Source organism: Microcebus murinus, chromosome 17 (genome assembly GCF_040939455.1).
Source record: "Microcebus murinus isolate Inina chromosome 17, M.murinus_Inina_mat1.0, whole genome shotgun sequence".
Taxonomy (NCBI): Eukaryota; Metazoa; Chordata; class Mammalia; order Primates; family Cheirogaleidae; genus Microcebus; species Microcebus murinus.
The window spans coordinates 22,667,521-22,684,349 of record NC_134120.1 but is presented as its reverse complement, the minus strand read 5'-3'; the positions used below and the strand labels follow the sequence as shown (position 1 = coordinate 22,684,349).

At 48.0% G+C, this 16,829-nt stretch overlaps 1 protein-coding gene across 2 annotated transcripts in view; it reads right to left on the bottom strand.

The window, feature by feature from the left end:
• The window catches only part of MYO5B (myosin VB), a 283,722-nt gene that overhangs the window by 32,091 nt on the left and 234,802 nt on the right, over nt 1-16,829 (bottom strand). For both annotated transcript variants that reach the window (XM_020282335.2, XM_075993885.1), the window contains exons 23-28: nt 10,166-10,250; nt 8,427-8,575; nt 7,132-7,251; nt 4,746-4,886; nt 1,291-1,356; nt 104-337 (exon numbers count right to left, since the gene is read on the bottom strand). In XM_020282335.2, coding sequence (XP_020137924.2) covers nt 104-337; nt 1,291-1,356; nt 4,746-4,886; nt 7,132-7,251; nt 8,427-8,575; nt 10,166-10,250 — 795 coding nt within the window. The remainder of the gene's footprint in view (nt 1-103; nt 338-1,290; nt 1,357-4,745; nt 4,887-7,131; nt 7,252-8,426; nt 8,576-10,165; nt 10,251-16,829) is intronic.

The window sequence follows — 16,829 nt, the reverse complement described above, 5'->3', positions numbered from 1 at the left end:
GGTTTAAGACCCTCATGGGCAAAGACCCAGAAGAAAACCAGAAATCTACCACACCTAGTATTGTGCCCCCAATGGGCCCAACTGTGGGCCGCCAGCTCGTTACCGTGCTCCTGCCGCGGCGCTGGTCGGCGCTCACGATCTGGGTCCTGAGGATGAGCACCTCCTCCTTGCGCACCTCCAGCTCCTCGTTGGCCAGCTTGAGCTGGTCCAGCAGGAGGCTGTAGCTGTCCGGGGAGCCGTGGCTGGAGTTGTTCTGCGTGGCTTGGTCGGCCACGGCTTTCCTCAGCTCGTTCAGGTCATTCTTCAGCTTCTTGTTCTCTGACTCCAGCTCCTGCCTCTGGAAGACAGCCAAGCAGCACCCTCCGTTACTCCCTGGGCCCAGAGCTGCTCCCCCCTTCCTCAGCCTGCCCCGTCCACTGTGGAAGCCAAGAGCGATCTTCCCATTTTAATGATGAAACACACAGCAAGAGTTCTGACAGGCATCAAAACAGCCAGCAGTCAAAGCTAAGGCCTGGATTTGAACTCAGGACCCCAAGGTGCAGGCATGAAGTGTCTGACATAAGATGCCTCTGGAGCAGCATTCCCCGAAGTGGTACAACAATGTGCTTCCAGGCACAGGTGGCCGTGAAACCCTTCCTTGTGGAAATGCTGGGCTAACAATTTGAAACAACGTGCCGTGAACGCAGGACTTCCTAGGACCTGGATATGCTCACACGCCTTGTCACTTCCCAAGGGGAGGGTGTGGACTGTAGGGTTTCCTAAACTCACCTACCTGTCCAGGCAGCTCCCTTGGTTTTTGGGAAGCCCCCCTTTTGTCCTGGATTAATGTTCTGGAGAACATACCAGGAACACGGTTTGGGTCACACAGAAAGCCACTGTCAATGCCAGTGGAGTTTGAAAAACTACCTCTATACAAGGTTACAGGACCCTGGGGCCTGGGGCCTTCCACTGTCCCCCCTTATCCATTTCCTGCCGGGCCAGGGTCAAATGCACTGCAAGATCCTTTGCCCATGCGAGTCTTGATCATTTCCAAAGTGATTTTATTCCGGTGGCTGCATTTTAACTGAAACTGTATCAGGTGAGGAAGGCATTTATTATCGTCTCTGTAGTAAATACATATTTTCCTCCATTTCAAAGATGAAGACCCCACAGCATGGGAAGGGAAAGTTATCTGCCTGCGGCTCCACAGCAGACTGGGGCTCAGCTCCCGATTTCCTGCTGCCCAGCTTTGCCGTCCGCCCTCCGCTGGGTGAGAGTTCGAGGAAGCCTGTCCCCCACCAGGGGTCTTACCTTCAGACTATTGTAGGCCAGATCTGCATCTGGATCCGAATCGACGTCATTCTGTGGTTGTTCCACCTGCACGGGCAAAGAAACGAAGGTCAGCATGACCTTCGAGGAAGAGACTCCATGGACGTGTCTCCGACCATGGTCAAACTTGCCCGTCCTGCCTGCGTGTGACCCAACACCTCCACCCTCCGCAAGTCCTCTTCCTCCCCGCCTCCAAAGTACAGCCCCATCCTGCAGGCTACCGTGAAGTGCTCTACAAACAACTCCCTCCTGTCCCCACCCCTACAACTTTACTCACAGGATCCACACCAGCTCTTACAGCGTGACCATGTGAAACATTGTTATGAGCTGAACTGCGTCCCCCAAAAGATAACATTGAAGTCTTAAGCCCCGGTACCTGCGAGTGTGACCTTATTTGGAAATAGGGTCTTTGCAGATGTAAGCAAGATGAGGTCATTAGGGTGAGCCCTAGTCCAATAGGACTGATGCCCTTCTAAGGAGAGAAGATGGACACACAGGGCAGATGGGAAGAGCATGGCAGACAATGGAGTCACATAGCTGCAAGCCATGAAACAGCAGGACTGCCGGCAGCAGCAGAAGCTAAGGGAAAGGCATGAAGGAAACTACCCCCTAGAGCCTTCAAGAGAGCACGGACTTGCCAACACCTTGATTTCTGACTTCTGCCTCCAGGACTATCAGAGAATAAGCCACCCATTTTGTGGTACTTTGTTTCGGCAGGCCCAGGAAGCTAACACATTGCAAAACTAAATATCTTTTAATGAGGCTAATGAGCTATGCTTAAGTTTATGGGGGAAGAGGGCTCCCATATGTATTCTGTTTCCCAACTAAACTCTAAGCACCTTGCAGAGGAGCCTGCTGTCTCCGTGACGCTCTACAACAGCTGGCCCGCCACAGAGGCTCCATCGTGTTGTCTGCCATCAGAACTCCAAAGCTAGTGCATGCCGGTGGCAATGGCTGGAATCACAGCCCATTGGGATTCAGCTGAGCCAGGGTTCAACTGTAAGCCTAGTGGCTGTTATCTGGCAGCTATTAGACTTAAACTGCCCAATGAGAAAGGGTAGAAACAACTCCATATATGGTTAACTGCTTGGAGTAATTTCAAGTAGTGGGCAATGGTCCCTGAATAAGATGGGTTTTTAAAGCTAAAAAACTGATAGAACACTTAATTAGATTACCTGAAAGCTAGCAATGTGAAGTGTACTGTAAGGCCACCAATAGCTGAGGATGGGTTAGGTGTGCCTGGGCTCGGAGACAGGGACAAGATGTGAGCATCTCCTGTAGCACCCTTTTTTCAGATGAAGGCGGCCTACGTTTACTGCATTGCTTCCAGCCTGCGACCCAGGGGAAGACCTCTCCACGACACTGGTCGGTCTCTGCCGGGCCTCCATCCTCACCAGTGGTGCAGGGGGAAGGGACTGTTCAGGGTCACACTTAACCTGCTGCCCTAAGGAGGGGCCAGCACTTGTGCACTATATGTAGTGTGGATTTGCCACACAACCACAGAAAACTGCTGAGTATATTAGGTCCTTGGAAAATGGAGATCCCCTACTCAAACTCAAGGGTCTATTTCAGTTTAAGATGGGCCAGTGGTGGCCAAAGTGACTTTGCCAGGCCCAGGAAAGGGAGCTGGCTGGACGAGAGGTCAAACACACTGAATGCTGGCTGTCACAAAGGCCACACCCTCACGGTGGCTCGGTCACTCCCACACTGATGGTACATCCCACAGGCTTCTCTGCCATTCCTCATGGAGAGCATGGGCTCTGCATCTGAGACCCTGGGCTGTCTCTCTCCAGAATAAAACCCAGGTAGCTCAAGGTCCCTCTTGGGACCAACTGTGAATCCAAGAACTTGACCTCTGAAAGTTCAATTTCAGGTCCTGTAGAGGGATGTCATATTCTCCACTGCTCCACTGCCTTTCTTACTAAACATACGGCCATTCTCCTTAAACAGACACCCTCAATATACACTACAGTCCAAGCCCACCATTTGAACTCTTGATAAGTGGTTATTTTTTGAGGAAAGAGATACCCTTTTCATTTGGTATCAAGACAAACAGAAGTTCCAAAGCCAAGATGCCAAAATCTACTGGCACTTCCATGACAAGGAACTTAGAGAATCTTTGGATGCAGCTGGGTGGGCCAGAAACTGTTATGCCAGGCACTGTCTGATGCCATCTGCATAGCTTTTCATATATTTGTTTTGTACTTGCCTGTCAGAGCAGCTTCCCTTCTAACTGAATGGATCATTTATAAACCTAATCCTTTCCCTCCCCATTCTGAATCTAATCCACCTGAGAGATTTAGATCCATCAGGAAGATTTATCTCCCTATTCACTGCTTGTAGAAAAAGCCCCAAAATTTGCTTGCAATACAGATCAGAAGCTGCATCAGATTTGATTAGAAAGGGAACACAGGTGTTTCAAAAGGAGACCGTGCAGAGGTGGGGCTGGGGATGGGGGTGGCCAACAATTGGCAAATAAGCCTGAGTGCAGCCCCACTGCCAAACCTACTATGAGGTCAGCTAATGACATTGCCCACCTCAGAACTGGCCTTCTGTCCCATTAGAAGTGGTCCTTGTATCTCTCTAAAGAAATACAAAATGGTTCTCATCTCATTAGCACTGCTATATTCAATGGGCTCTATTCCTATAGCACCAATCTATACTCAACTTTGCATTTATTTCAGCACTACCAATGTTATTTCTTTCTTACTTTTCACCTGTGCTCTGTCTGGTGTTCCCAAGCTAGATTTTAAATTCTCCAATGGCTAGTGATTTCTCTTACATTTTTACCTCTTTTCATTTAATAAATATTTTGCATATCTCCTCCCATAAACCTGGCACTAGCATAGTTCTGAGAGTAGCATAGGTGCCCAACAGGTCCTTGAGATAGAGCAATTATTTCTGGGGCCACTAAGGTTTCAAACAATATCCTTTCAAGACCCAAGAGGCTGCTGAAAATCTTGCTTGAGGTTAGGGTGCAGCCATGGGAGAGCAGGATGCATGACGCACACCTGGTTTGCTCCTGACCCATAGGGGCTCAACTCAAGCCCATGCCAGATCCCAGGTACGAAAGGGGAACGAGTTTTCTCTGCTAAAGTTCGACCTCTGCTGTACTATTTGTACTTTATCACACACCCCAGTCCTCCTAGCATGAGCTCATGCCACAATGCTACAGACCTGCCACACCACCCCCTCCCAGCTTCACTAGTGGAAATCCTTCGCCCTGGGGGAATTACACAGCTCACTGCTGTCCAGCTGGGCGGGGCGGGACACTCGCAGAGAAGACTCAGCATGACTCCAAGACAAGATGAAGGGGCTCTCTGAAACCCAGCACCAGCATGATCTCATGTGGTCACACCTGCCCCATAAGCCCTGGTGGCATGAACTAGAGCTGTCTCTCATCCAGGCACCACAAGGGTACCCGCCCTTTCACACACCTGGACTTTCTTGCTGTCCTGCTGCTCTCTCTTCTCCAGCTGCACCTGCAGCTTCTTCCTCTCCTGCTCCAGCTCCCGCACTCGCTTCTGCAGCTTCAGGAAGACGGTCATGTCCATGGCTGCCTTCTCCAGGCCGATTTCCTTCAAAGGAAAACAGGAGCAGGGAAAAGGAGGCTGTCAGAGCATGAACACCTAAGGGACGCAGCACCTCACTGCCTACCTCCACCTGCGGCCACCCGTCTCCCCTCCTCTCCCAGCCATCAGCTGGCGTCTCAAATACAAAGCCAATGCCAACCGACCAGCATTTCCCATGTCAGACTTAGTGCTCCAGGCTCTTTCTGTGTCTGGATAATGTCTGAGTCTCAGCCATTTATATTCCTCCTGTGTGAGCCACTTAAAATGACCAGTCATATGCCCCAAGAAGAAATGGATAAAGACACAGCTACTTTCTTCGGAAGTTAAGAGAGCTCAGTTCTGGAAAATGGTCTCACGCCAGAGAAACCATAAAACTTGGGACAGAATGCTTCCTGATGAAGAATCGATGTAGTTTCTAGTCACTACAGAGGAGCCATCAGCCACTGCTTGATTTCGCCTTGAAATAGAACCAACGCTTGCCCTGCCATGGAACCCATTTATCCAGCAGATCGTAAAGCATCAATTTCCCAAATTTTAATTTTCCTCCCAGATTCACACCTGGGCTTGCTCTCCGGGGCTTTGTAATGTCTAGGTGTGGGTGTACCAATGTGTATCTGCCCATGAACAGGTAATGTATATGAGCACATCCCCATGGATTTTTAAAGCACATGTATGGAATGTGTAACAATTTGATGCCACCAGCATTTAATGAGCACTTCCGGTTTAGCCAGCATTGGACCTGTCTAGACTTTCTTGAAGAACACAAGCCCAGGAATGGCAGTGCTTTTATCTGCATGAAAATAGCCACACACACAAACATCAGGGTGGTGTGTCTGGAGTTCAGGCAGGCTGAAGCCTCGAGGCACCTAGACTTAGAAGACAGCAATGCAAAACTGAGGGCCATAAAGCCAGCATTTATTAAAGGCTGACCAAGTGCACACAGCAAGCAGCAAGCCACGCAGCAGTGCAGGGCAGAGAGCGGGCCCTTCAGTCCTCAAGATATCCTCTTCTTTCCTTCTACCCTCTGCTCCATCATCATCACCACTTACCACCTTTCATTTTCCTTTATAGCACTTAGCAGTACCTGCAATTATAGCACACATTTCTTCCTTAACTGCTTATTATCTAATTCTCTATCAGATAAGCTCCAGGAGGGCAGGGACCTCCCCTGGTTCAATCACCACTGTTTCTCCACCGCCTACCAGGGGTGCCTGGCACGAAGATGTGCTCAAACACGTTTGTTTTAATAACTGGCCCTCTTCTCCACCTATCTGCACATGCTTTATAAGGTTTTATGTGCTTTCGACTTTATTTTCAAATGCCAGAGGAAAAACCGTGTCTACGTACCTTTGACAAAATTACACACAGACCACAAAGCCCACTGGGTGGTACATTATTCAGTGACTCCAGGAGGCTATTATTGACAAAGACACAGTCACCAGCATACTTCCATTCCAAATATTTGTTGTTGTTCTCTGGGCTTTACCCACCTTCTAAGTCAGGGTAACAATATTCTTACATGATTACTGATGTTACTGTATGCACTGTGCCACTGAATGGGAGTGATACATTGCATCTATTTTATTTATTTATTTATTTTTGAGACAGAGTCTTGACCAGGCTAGAGTGAGTGCCGTGGCGTCAGCCTAGCTCACAGCAACCTCAAACTCCTGGGCTCAAGCAATCCTTCTGCCTCAGCCTCCCGAGTAGCTGGGACTACAGGCATGCACCACCATGCCCGGCTAATTTTATATATATATTAGTTGGCCAATTAATTTCTTTCTATTTATAGTAGAGATGGGGTCTCGCTCTTGCTCAGGCTGGTTTCGAACTCCCGACCTCGAGCAATCCACCCGCCTCAGCCTCCCAGAGTGCTAGGATTACAGGCGTGAGCCACCGCGCCCGGCTTGCATCTATTTTAATGACTTAGCTGTTTCTTCTTAGGCCAGCCATTTCAGCTCTCTGCATCTGTTTCTCAGTTTTGCAAGAGAAAACGTGGATCTACCTTCCTCCCTCCTTCCTGCATAGTGGGTAAAGTGAACAATCATGTATTGCTTTGCATAGTAAATGTTAACTACCGAGTACTGCTTCTGAATCTACTGCCACCTGAGTGATCCTGCGTTCAAGAATTAGCCCTTGGACACTCCGGTCACCGCTAAGAGGACAGTAAATGTCTCCTGGGCAGCTGCTCTACACAGGGAACAAACAGTTGCTCTAGAAGAGGACGCAGCCAGGGGCCCGTGGCACGTACCTCCACCTGCTGGAGAGCATCCTCCGCGTCTCCGATCTCAGACGTGGAGACGGAGGGGTAGTTGGAGTCAGATTCTAAGCTGCTCTGGTTCGATGGGTTCCGCCTGTGGCCCGGAGTTTGCTGTTTGAGGAGAAAAAGGGGACAACTCATAAGGAACTAATGTTAGGAAGAACTGCTAAAAGGGCAGCAGGCCCTAGAGCTGGCCCCCGGCTCATCTGTCAACAAGAACAGGTGGCATTGCTTCCTGGAATGAGAGCTAGTTAGGGCTGGTCCCACAAGAACATTTCACCACAGTGCTTACAGACATCCATCTAGCTAACCAACTCCACGACAAGTAGAAACACAGCTCCACAGTAAGGACTGAGTTGTTCCCTTGTCTCACAATGAAATGCAAATCCATAAGCTTTAGGCTAATTTCTTGGAAAATTCCTGGGGAAACAACCTTCCACTGCAGTCTTGCCTGTTACCTACCCACCTCCCTCCTGAAAAGAATGCTGTAAACTTGTCCCCAGTGCCCCCCCTTCCTTCAATCTGTACTCCAATTTTGTTTATGAAAATTGTAGCATATTAGAAATAGAGTTTTCTATTTATAGTGTTCATTTAAAAATACCTTTTTTTTTGGGCATTTAATTTGGTTTTCAGAGTGAAAACTGAGCTTGGTAGGCAAATTTTAGATTTCTATATATGTTACTATTCAGCTTTTCTTCCTGCTTTCTATGTAATTAACTTATTTCCTCTTGTTTGGATATGCATTTCTGGAGGAAATGTTTATAGGGGTAAAAAATAGCAAACCCTAAAATATCATGTGTTCCTTGATTCTTCTGCTTGAGAAAAAAAAAATCCTAAAATATCATGAAATTATTTCCACATATACTGCATTTCATTGGAGATTAGGAGACCTGATCTCTAAGCACTTGCGGGCCTGTCTGCCGTGCGCACTACTGAGGCTGAGATTGGAACTCCCGCACGCTGTCACTATTTCAACACGGGGATCGTCCCAGCACAGGAAACAGGAAAGATAACATACACATTTGGGTGGAATTTTCCTTAAAGTCATAACTGAGATCTTTGTACAACTGTGAAGTTAGAAAAGGACCTGTCCTTAGGAATGAATCGCCCAGCCCGGCTACTTCCTTGTGCGATTCCTCCTCTCTGCAGGGAAAGGCAAGAACAGACGCTAGAAGGTGACGCTGTGCTCCCAACACACACATCCCGAGCACCGCAGCGTGCCAGAGGGCAGTGCACGAGAGTGAGGGTTTCGAAGGCAGATGGGGCTGCAGCCCTGCCCTCCTTGCCTTTATGATGGTGAGCTCGTCCCGAAGGTTGTCGAACCTCTGCTCCAGCCGCGAGTATTCCTTCACCAGGTTCTGGTACCGGGATCGCTCCTCCTCCAGCTCTTTCTTCATCATCAGATTTTCTTTCACGGAGTCCTGGGCAAATTCCTCTGGAAAGCAAGCACACCAAGCTGCAGTGTTTCTGGACGATTCCCCGCACACGTACTGACTCACGCACTCTGATTAATCTCTCGCTAAAAGGCTGCACAGGACAAGCTCGCCACAGGGGCCCTCGAAGAATCTCCTCTGCTGCAGAGGGGAAGCTCTTACTCCGGCTTTGCAGAGGGGAAGAAAGACCGTGCTCGTGGGGAGGGAGGAGCCGGCAGTTACGTGAGAGCTTGCTCAGTTAACGCACCAGCTCCTCTTCTGCCAACTGTCATGGCAACCACTGCTGGCGTTCCGGGAAGAACCAAGCTCTGTTCCACCTTTTCTTTCTCTATTCCTGATCTTTCAGGTGCTTAGAGCACAGGGAGATTCGGCCAAAAGTCCGGTTGGGAGGAGGAGGAAAGCAAATAGACAACGTGGCTGGGCTTCTCCCTGCCAAAACTTACTATTCATACTAGCGGAAAGGAAAATATTTTCAAAGGGAAATTGAAAAACTGTTTTCAACAAGATGGGACGGCAAGTGGGACTGAGGTCACGTGGCTCAAATCTGTCATGATATGGGTGAGGAACCTAGGGGTGGGAGAAGGGAGTGGCCAAAGGTCACGCTGAGCTGGGCAAGACTAGTCCCTGTTCCTCCTCCACAGCTGAGTGGCACATGGGGGGACTGATGGCAGCCCAGGAGCTGGTGGGGGCTTGAGAGGGGCTGACTTAGGTCTGATTTAAGACCCCATCTTCAGCAAACATTAGCAGATGACCTCCCGGGTAGAAGAAACCATCACAGGTACCATGGGCACGAAAGATAAATGTAAAACCCAGCAACACAATAGCTCCTGAGTTCTCACTGTGTGTTAAGCACCCTCCTAAGCACTTCACCTGCAGCATCTTGCTCCCTCACATGAGCCCCCTGAAGTCTGTACCTTTATGTCCATTTTGCAGATCAAGAAACTAAGGACCTGCACAAGGCCACACAGTGGCACATGGTAGAGTCATGCTTTGAGCGGTCTCCCTGACTCTAAGCCCCATGCACTACATTGTCCGTTACACCTGTGTCTCGCCGCATTAAACTCTTTTTTTTTTTTTTTTTTTTTTTGAGACAGAGTCTCGCTTTGTTGCCCAGGCTAGAGTGAGTGCCGTGGCGTCAGCCTAGCTCACAGCAACCTCAAACTCCTGGGCTCGAGTGATCCTTCTGCCTCAGCCTCCCGGGTAGCTGGGACTACAGGCATGCGCCACCATGCCCGGCTAATTTTTTTTTTTTATATATATATCAGTTGGCCAATTAATTTCTTTCTATTTATAGTAGAGACGGGGTCTCGCTCTTGCTCAGGCTGGCTTTGAACTCCTGACCTTGAGCAATCCGCCCGCCTCGGCCTCCCAAGAGCTAGGATTACAGGCGTGAGCCACAGCGCCCGGCCCGCATTAAACTCTTGAGACCAAACGTCACAACACCATCTTAAGGATCACCGTTCTTTTTGCACCGCCATCTATTAAAGCCCTCCTCCCACTGCAGCATCCTAACTGCGTGCTTGCTAGGAATCTTTGGGGGAAAATTAGCAAGATCAAAATCCCAAACAAAACTCAAGCATTTTGGTACTTACCTTTTGACCGGCACAGGATTTGGTTGTTAAGCTGTTCTTTCTCATCTTTCAAGAGAGCATTCTCTTGCTCTAGGTCTGCAACTCGCTGAAAGAGAAAGCAACAGGGAAAAACAGTTTGGTGATGCTAGGCAAAGGAGAGGCTCCTTTTGTGGGGTTTGAATTTTAACAGGTCATATGTAAATGCACCCTGTATTTAAGAAAGTTGAATTGGCCAAAGCTGCTTTCATTTTAAAGGAAAAATTGTACGCTGAAAGAAAAATCCCATTAAAACAAGACAGATGAGCTCAGCTAATGCCCATAAAAACATCATGAAAAGTCTACAGCAAACTCACATGCCTTATTGGGGAACTTACAGAGAGAACAGGCTTTCATGTTCCTGTGTTTGCCCATCTCGCTAAATTTTGAGTTCTCAAATCCAAGTCTCAAGAACGGCAAAAGCTCACCATGAACAAAGCATCTCTAGTCTTCACCCACTTGCCTTTCCCTGTCTTACTAGCCCAGTCCAAATCCTGGGAAAGGGAAGGAGACTTGCTATGGGCATCGGACTATCCAATCTAGTGTTTGGTTGCTGATGCCACTGCCAAAGAAAGCCAAAATGAGGTGAATACTTAAAAAAAAAAAAAAAAGCAAAAGAAGAGGAAATAGATACTATTATAATTAAAGAAAAATGGTCTGTTCAAAGATTTGAAACGGTATGACACAAGTTTTCAAAAATTAAATTTTTACCATTATTGGAGCAACTATTTGTAGGGATTTTTAAAAATGCAATGACTCAGACATGTGTTCTAAAAAATTTGAAATCATTGGTCGGTACAAAGGAAGATGAGAAAGGGCATATTTCTTTTATAACACGGGGGCTAACCTGCAATTGATCCAGCTGTGTGCTTGGAACCCCTGCAGATTCATTCTTCAGGTGGCCGACAAGTAATTTTCCCCATTAAACTCACATCCCTGCCTTGGTGACACAGAGGAAGAAACTATTGCACATTGTGAAAACCACACAGGGAGAGAATGAAGAACACGTGCCCCTCAAAATTCAGGCCTCCAGACTTGAGCCCTCACTTCCCTGGTGGTTTGGCTGAACCATCACCAGTCACTGCAGGATCAACTCCTGTGATCACAGATGTCACACATGGAAAAGGAGGTGAGCTTGACAGTCGCATGGGTCCTGGGCTCTATAACCCTCAGTTTCCCCCTCTGTAAAACTGACACCCAATATACAGGTTGTTCTCCCCATTAAATAAGATGATGTGTGCAAAGTATTTAACAGCAGGTGCCATATGTATCAGTTGCTCGATGTATGTATAACAGATGGGTCTACATTACCTTTACTAGGCACTAAGTGGAAACATACTTTAAAATCATTCCACCACTTACCAGAATCTTGAATTAGTATCTGTTTTTCACAAATTCTCCCAAAAAATAGAATAGGGAGCACACTTCCCAATTCATTCTATGAGGCCAGTATTACTCTGACACCAAATCCAAACAAAGACATTACAAAAAAATAACAAAAAATAAACAAACTATAGACCAGTATCTGTTACGAATATAGATTCAAAAATCCTCAACTAAATAATAGCAAGTAAGTGTGCATGATAAAAATGCTTAACAAACTAGAAATAGAAGTGAACTTCCTCAACTTGATAAAGGGCATCTTCAAAAATCCATAGCTAATACTGTGTTTTATGGTGAAAGGCTGAATGCTTTTCCCCTAAGATCAGGAAGAAGACAAGGACATCTGCTCTCGCCACTTCCATTCAACACTGTACTGAAGGTTCCAGCCAGGGAAATTAGGCAAGAAAAATAAAAGCATCCAGAATGGAAAGGAAGAAGTAAAACTATCTCTATCTGCAAATGACACTATCTTGTATATAGAAAATCCTAAGAAATCTACTTAAAAACTATTAGAACTAATAAGTTCTGATTGCAGGGTACAAGGGGCAATATTCAAAACTCAACAATATTTCTATACATCTGCAATAAACAATAGAAAAAGAAATCAACAATTTCATTATAATAGCATCAAAAAGAATAAAATGCTTCGGAATAAGTTTAATAAGTATAAAATTTATATTCTAAAAACTATAAAACACGGTTGAAAGATCTTAATAAATGGAAAGACATGCTGAGGTAATGGATCAAAGGACTGAATATTGTTAAGATGGCAAAATTCCTCATTGATCTTCAGATTCAATGTACATCCTTATCAAGATCCTGGATGGCTTATTTGAAGAAATTAACGAGCTGATCCTAAAATCCCCATGTAATATACAGGGATCCAGAATAGCCAAAATATTCTTGAAAAAGAACAACAAAGTTGGAAGAATCACACTCTTAAATGTTGAAACTTACTATAAGATACAGTAATAAAGACAGTGTGATACTGGCAGCCTGGGTCCAGTCCCACGTCCGGAACGGCTGTGCCGACACACCTCCTGACAGTTCAGCAGGCAGACACGTGAAGAATGGCAACGAGCAACCTACAGTGGGCCCCAAAAGACTGCTTTTGACAGCAAGAGCTGCAGGAAGGAGGGAACTGGTATGTGGCTCAGGGACCAAGAAGGACCAGACAGAGGAAGAGGGATCCGAGCTGAACCTGAGGAGGAGGGAAGGACTTCAGATGCTGAGGAACAGGGAGGAAGCCCCAGGCTTGGAGAATGACAGAATGAAGAAGCCAGAAGGGAAGACCCCAAAAAGAGAGAGGTTTATATGAAGAACGAGCAGGAAATCAAGGCAGAAATTGCAGTGTCTTAGGAAGATTAATTTGGCAAGAGCTGGGGAGATGAAGCAAAGAGAGAGAAGACTGGTGGCAGTGAAGTCCTCTCCTTTTTCGTAGAAAAAGTCACCATCTTCCTAAGGCTCACAGGGTAATAAAAAGAAAACCCCTTTCTTGTCCACTCAGCAAGGAGAACATAGCTCCTTTGCTCTGGGCAGGGAATTAGACCCCATTTCCAACCTTTCCACACTGTGCACAGCCCTCAGCAGGGACAACACTTCTAATTCTGCCAAATCTTATAGGGCTTACCTTGCCCACCCTGACAGTAAACTTCCTTCCAAGAAAGCACAGTATTAATTTGCTTTTTAAACTAGGAGGTAAGATGTTAAAACAAAAGTCGACAATCAACACGCTTTAGATAGTAAGGCTACTTGGAACGATGACTAAAACATCTCCCAAACAGTCCAAGTAAACGTGATGTTTAGTGTGTCCCTATTCTGCATCCACAGAAGCTAAAGTGCCCAAGACAGAGCTGTTCATCTCCCCAGGGGGTTCAAGGGCTAAGGTTGTCCTTGAGATCAGAAAACACTTCCTGACCTTCCCCCCACCCCCTCTCCTACTGTTCTCCTCTTTGCTGCTCCCTCGGTATGAGGGCAGCAGCCTCCTTTTCAGTCCTCAAACCTGCTTACTCTCACTCCCAGCCTGTGTACTTGCTGCTACACCTGTCACCTGCTCCCCAGAAATCCCACGGCTCACCTCCCTCAGTGTCTCTTCCGCAAGACCTCCCAACACCATCCTCTCAAGCCCCCCAGGTTGTTCTCTATCCACTCCCTTTTACTCTGCTTTATTTTTCTTTACAGCCCATGCTGGATAACTTGTGCCTGCCTGGACCTTCTTCCCCCACCCTCAAACATTTAAGCTCCATAAGAATGAAAAATACTGAAAAATAATAACTGTTTACCTATGCCCCAGTGTGTACAACAGTGCTTAACACATATAGGCACTCAAAGACATGCTGAAGGAAAGACCATGAACTTCTATGACCTCTGCAACAATGTTTCTCCATGAAGATGGGTTAGAGTCCCTTTCCTAATAGCCATCTGCCTCATCATGAACCATGAATCCTGGAGCTGCCGAGAGCAGAACTCCAAGTCGCACCTAGTGACAGTCATCCTGCTCTGCACCGTTTGGAAGAAGGCTGAACACATTCCATTATGAGCCCCACTCCCTATCTCTCCAGCCAGATCTACTTCTACTGGAAAAATCCAAACCCTTTGTACTGGAACTAAGCAAGGTAGCCAACTAGCGCCTGGTGGTTCTATGACTGATGTCATGACAATGCATGAGCCAACGCCACCAGCGTGAGTGCTCAGAGCCTGGGGGCCTGCTAGCTATTCCTCACGAGGGCCAAAAGACCCTTGGTTCACAAGCAGGCTTCCTGGCTGCAGGCTTCTCCTCCTCACCCACCGCAACCCTGCGCCCAGGTAGGCCTTGCTCTGGCCCCACCAAGAAGCCTTCAGAACAGATTCTGGATGATGAGCTACTGCCTCTGTACCGGGGGCAGCCCTGGGTGCCACCTCTCGTTCACAAGGGCCACCAAACAAACAGCACAGTTGCACAAAAGCAGCCAGTGCAGGGATCACTGAAGCTTCAAAAAAGAACAAGATGTACACATTCCACAGGCTAAAAGGGAACGAGGCTTGGGGCCCGGGCGTGGAGTACCTTGGAGAGGCCAAAGTCATGGATACGTTTAGCAGGCAAGGATATCACCTGACTCACACGGCCAGGGTGTGATGGTGCTACCCTGGGCTCCTTAGACAGAGATGACTCCCTGCACGCAGGGAGATGAGGCAAAGGCAGGGTGGCCACGTGGGCTGCCAATTAACATCGTCAGGGGTGGGGGGGCCCAGAGTTTTCCAGGATGCCAGTTCCAACAGAACATTTTCTGCCTTTGCTGATGGAAACACCCAAGCCACGAATTAAACATCTACTAGCAGTCAGCTCCCTCCCGCGCTTGCCTTGTCTCATCTATCTTGTTCAACGCAGAGCAGGCCCCTGCTCGAGCCCAGCAGGAAACCAAGTGTCTGATTATTCAGCATTTATTAAGACTGGACACGGTGCCCTTGATACATATTAAACCCTGACTAGGCAGAGAAGGTGCCCCCTACGCCCTGCCCCAAAGCCAGCCAGCCTGTCTATCTACCCTCCACCACCAGAATAAAAAGGTTTTGAAGACCCTGGAGAAGGAAGAATGTTTGCTTCTACTTTTCCTTTTCCTGGAAAGTAACAGACATTCCACTTGATGAATCATCTCAGGCTGGTTTCTTGGGATGTGTTTATGTTTGGAGTCCAGCAAAGGGGCTCTTGCTCTGCCTTTGTTCCTGTTGTTCCCCTCCTTGCAGTGTCATCTTGCCAGTTCCCAGCTCTAATTCTAGATAAAATTATACCTAAGCTGACACACTCCTAGGAAATCATAGCAGTATTTTTAAGGGGAGGAGGAGGAAGGTCCACTGCTCCGTTCTGCTCTGCCGAGGAGATTTTCATATTTTAAACTCTCATGGCTCCCTTAGATGGAGATTTGGATATTTCAAAAGTGCTTTGAGTCCCCACACCCCAGCATTTAGCAGGCAGGGAGGCTGGGGAACTGATGAATCAAGTGCTATCTGCAGGGGCAGAGCTAGGTGAGACCCCCATTTGTGGATCTACTGAGCAAACAGGCGTTGCAGGTGTCTCACCTGACCAGGACACACATACAGGGAGCTTTCTTTTCTTTCCTTGCAGGGGTGCCAGTCTCAAGAGCTCTCCCAGTTCTAACCCTGGCCCCTTCTTTCTGGCTGTGGATTCTGCCATCTTGTTTTTATTCACATAGCAGGGCTGCCATCCATCCATCTACTCCAAAGGGTGAGCAGACCCCAAGTGTGGAACTCTATGGTTTGTAGGTTGCAGGTTTAAAGCTATATTTTTCCAGGTGTTTCCAAGCACCACAAGGCTTTGCTCTCAAGAATGGCGTCTACTTCACACCTCGTGGTAGGCAAGCTCGCAGGTGGTTTATCTGGGAAGAGGATCTTGTGATGCCTCAAAGCAACACATCATGAAAGTGGCTTTTTACGTGCCAGTCTGGCTGCACTGGGAAGCCATGTCCTACCTTCCTCTTTGCCTAATCCCATCTGGATCCCGCCTCTGGCCCCTGGAGACCCCTGGGGTCTGGGTGAAGTCGGTGGCTGTTGGCGCTAACATTCTGCCTTGGGTGGGAAAACGGTACACACAAGCCCAGCACGAGCTGGTTCTGTGGCCTTTCCCCTCCAGTGGCGTCAGCGTGTTTCTCAGCCATGTTTGAGGGCTGAGAAGGAAGAGGGGACAGAAGACAGAAGGACACCTGAGCAACGCTGAGGGCCTCTAGTCCTTCCAGAAGCCATCAAATACAAGCTCATGGGTACGGCCAGGTATAAGTCCAGAAGGGGCTTTGAAGACAATTTGGACCGACTTTAAAATACACCTACAGATGAGAGAACTACGGCCAGTGGGGTTTTCTGCACATGCTTAGTAACAGCAGAGTGGGGTGAGAGTCCGGGGATGATGACGCAGGGCCCTTTCTACGGCAGCACCCAGTCCGCCCCGCCATCCTCACTCGATCTCTCCCTCCCGTGTCTCCCACTGGCGGGCACATGCCACCCACGTGGGCATCACGTGGCTTTCCCTGTGGCTTGTGGCCTGTAGAGATGGCGGGAGAATGGCAGTGTCCCGAGTCTGTAAGGGGCTCTCTGGGCACCCTGTGGGACTTTCTTGATTGCAACAGCTATCCTGAGAATGGAGCAGGATGTCTTTGTACCCTGACGTTTGGGGGAGTGGGGGCAAACCCCAGGAAGTTCTATGTCATGGGGTAGGGAGTGATCGCACAGAGCACACCAGCCAGAGTGGGTGAGCCAGGCTGGGTCTGTCACTCAC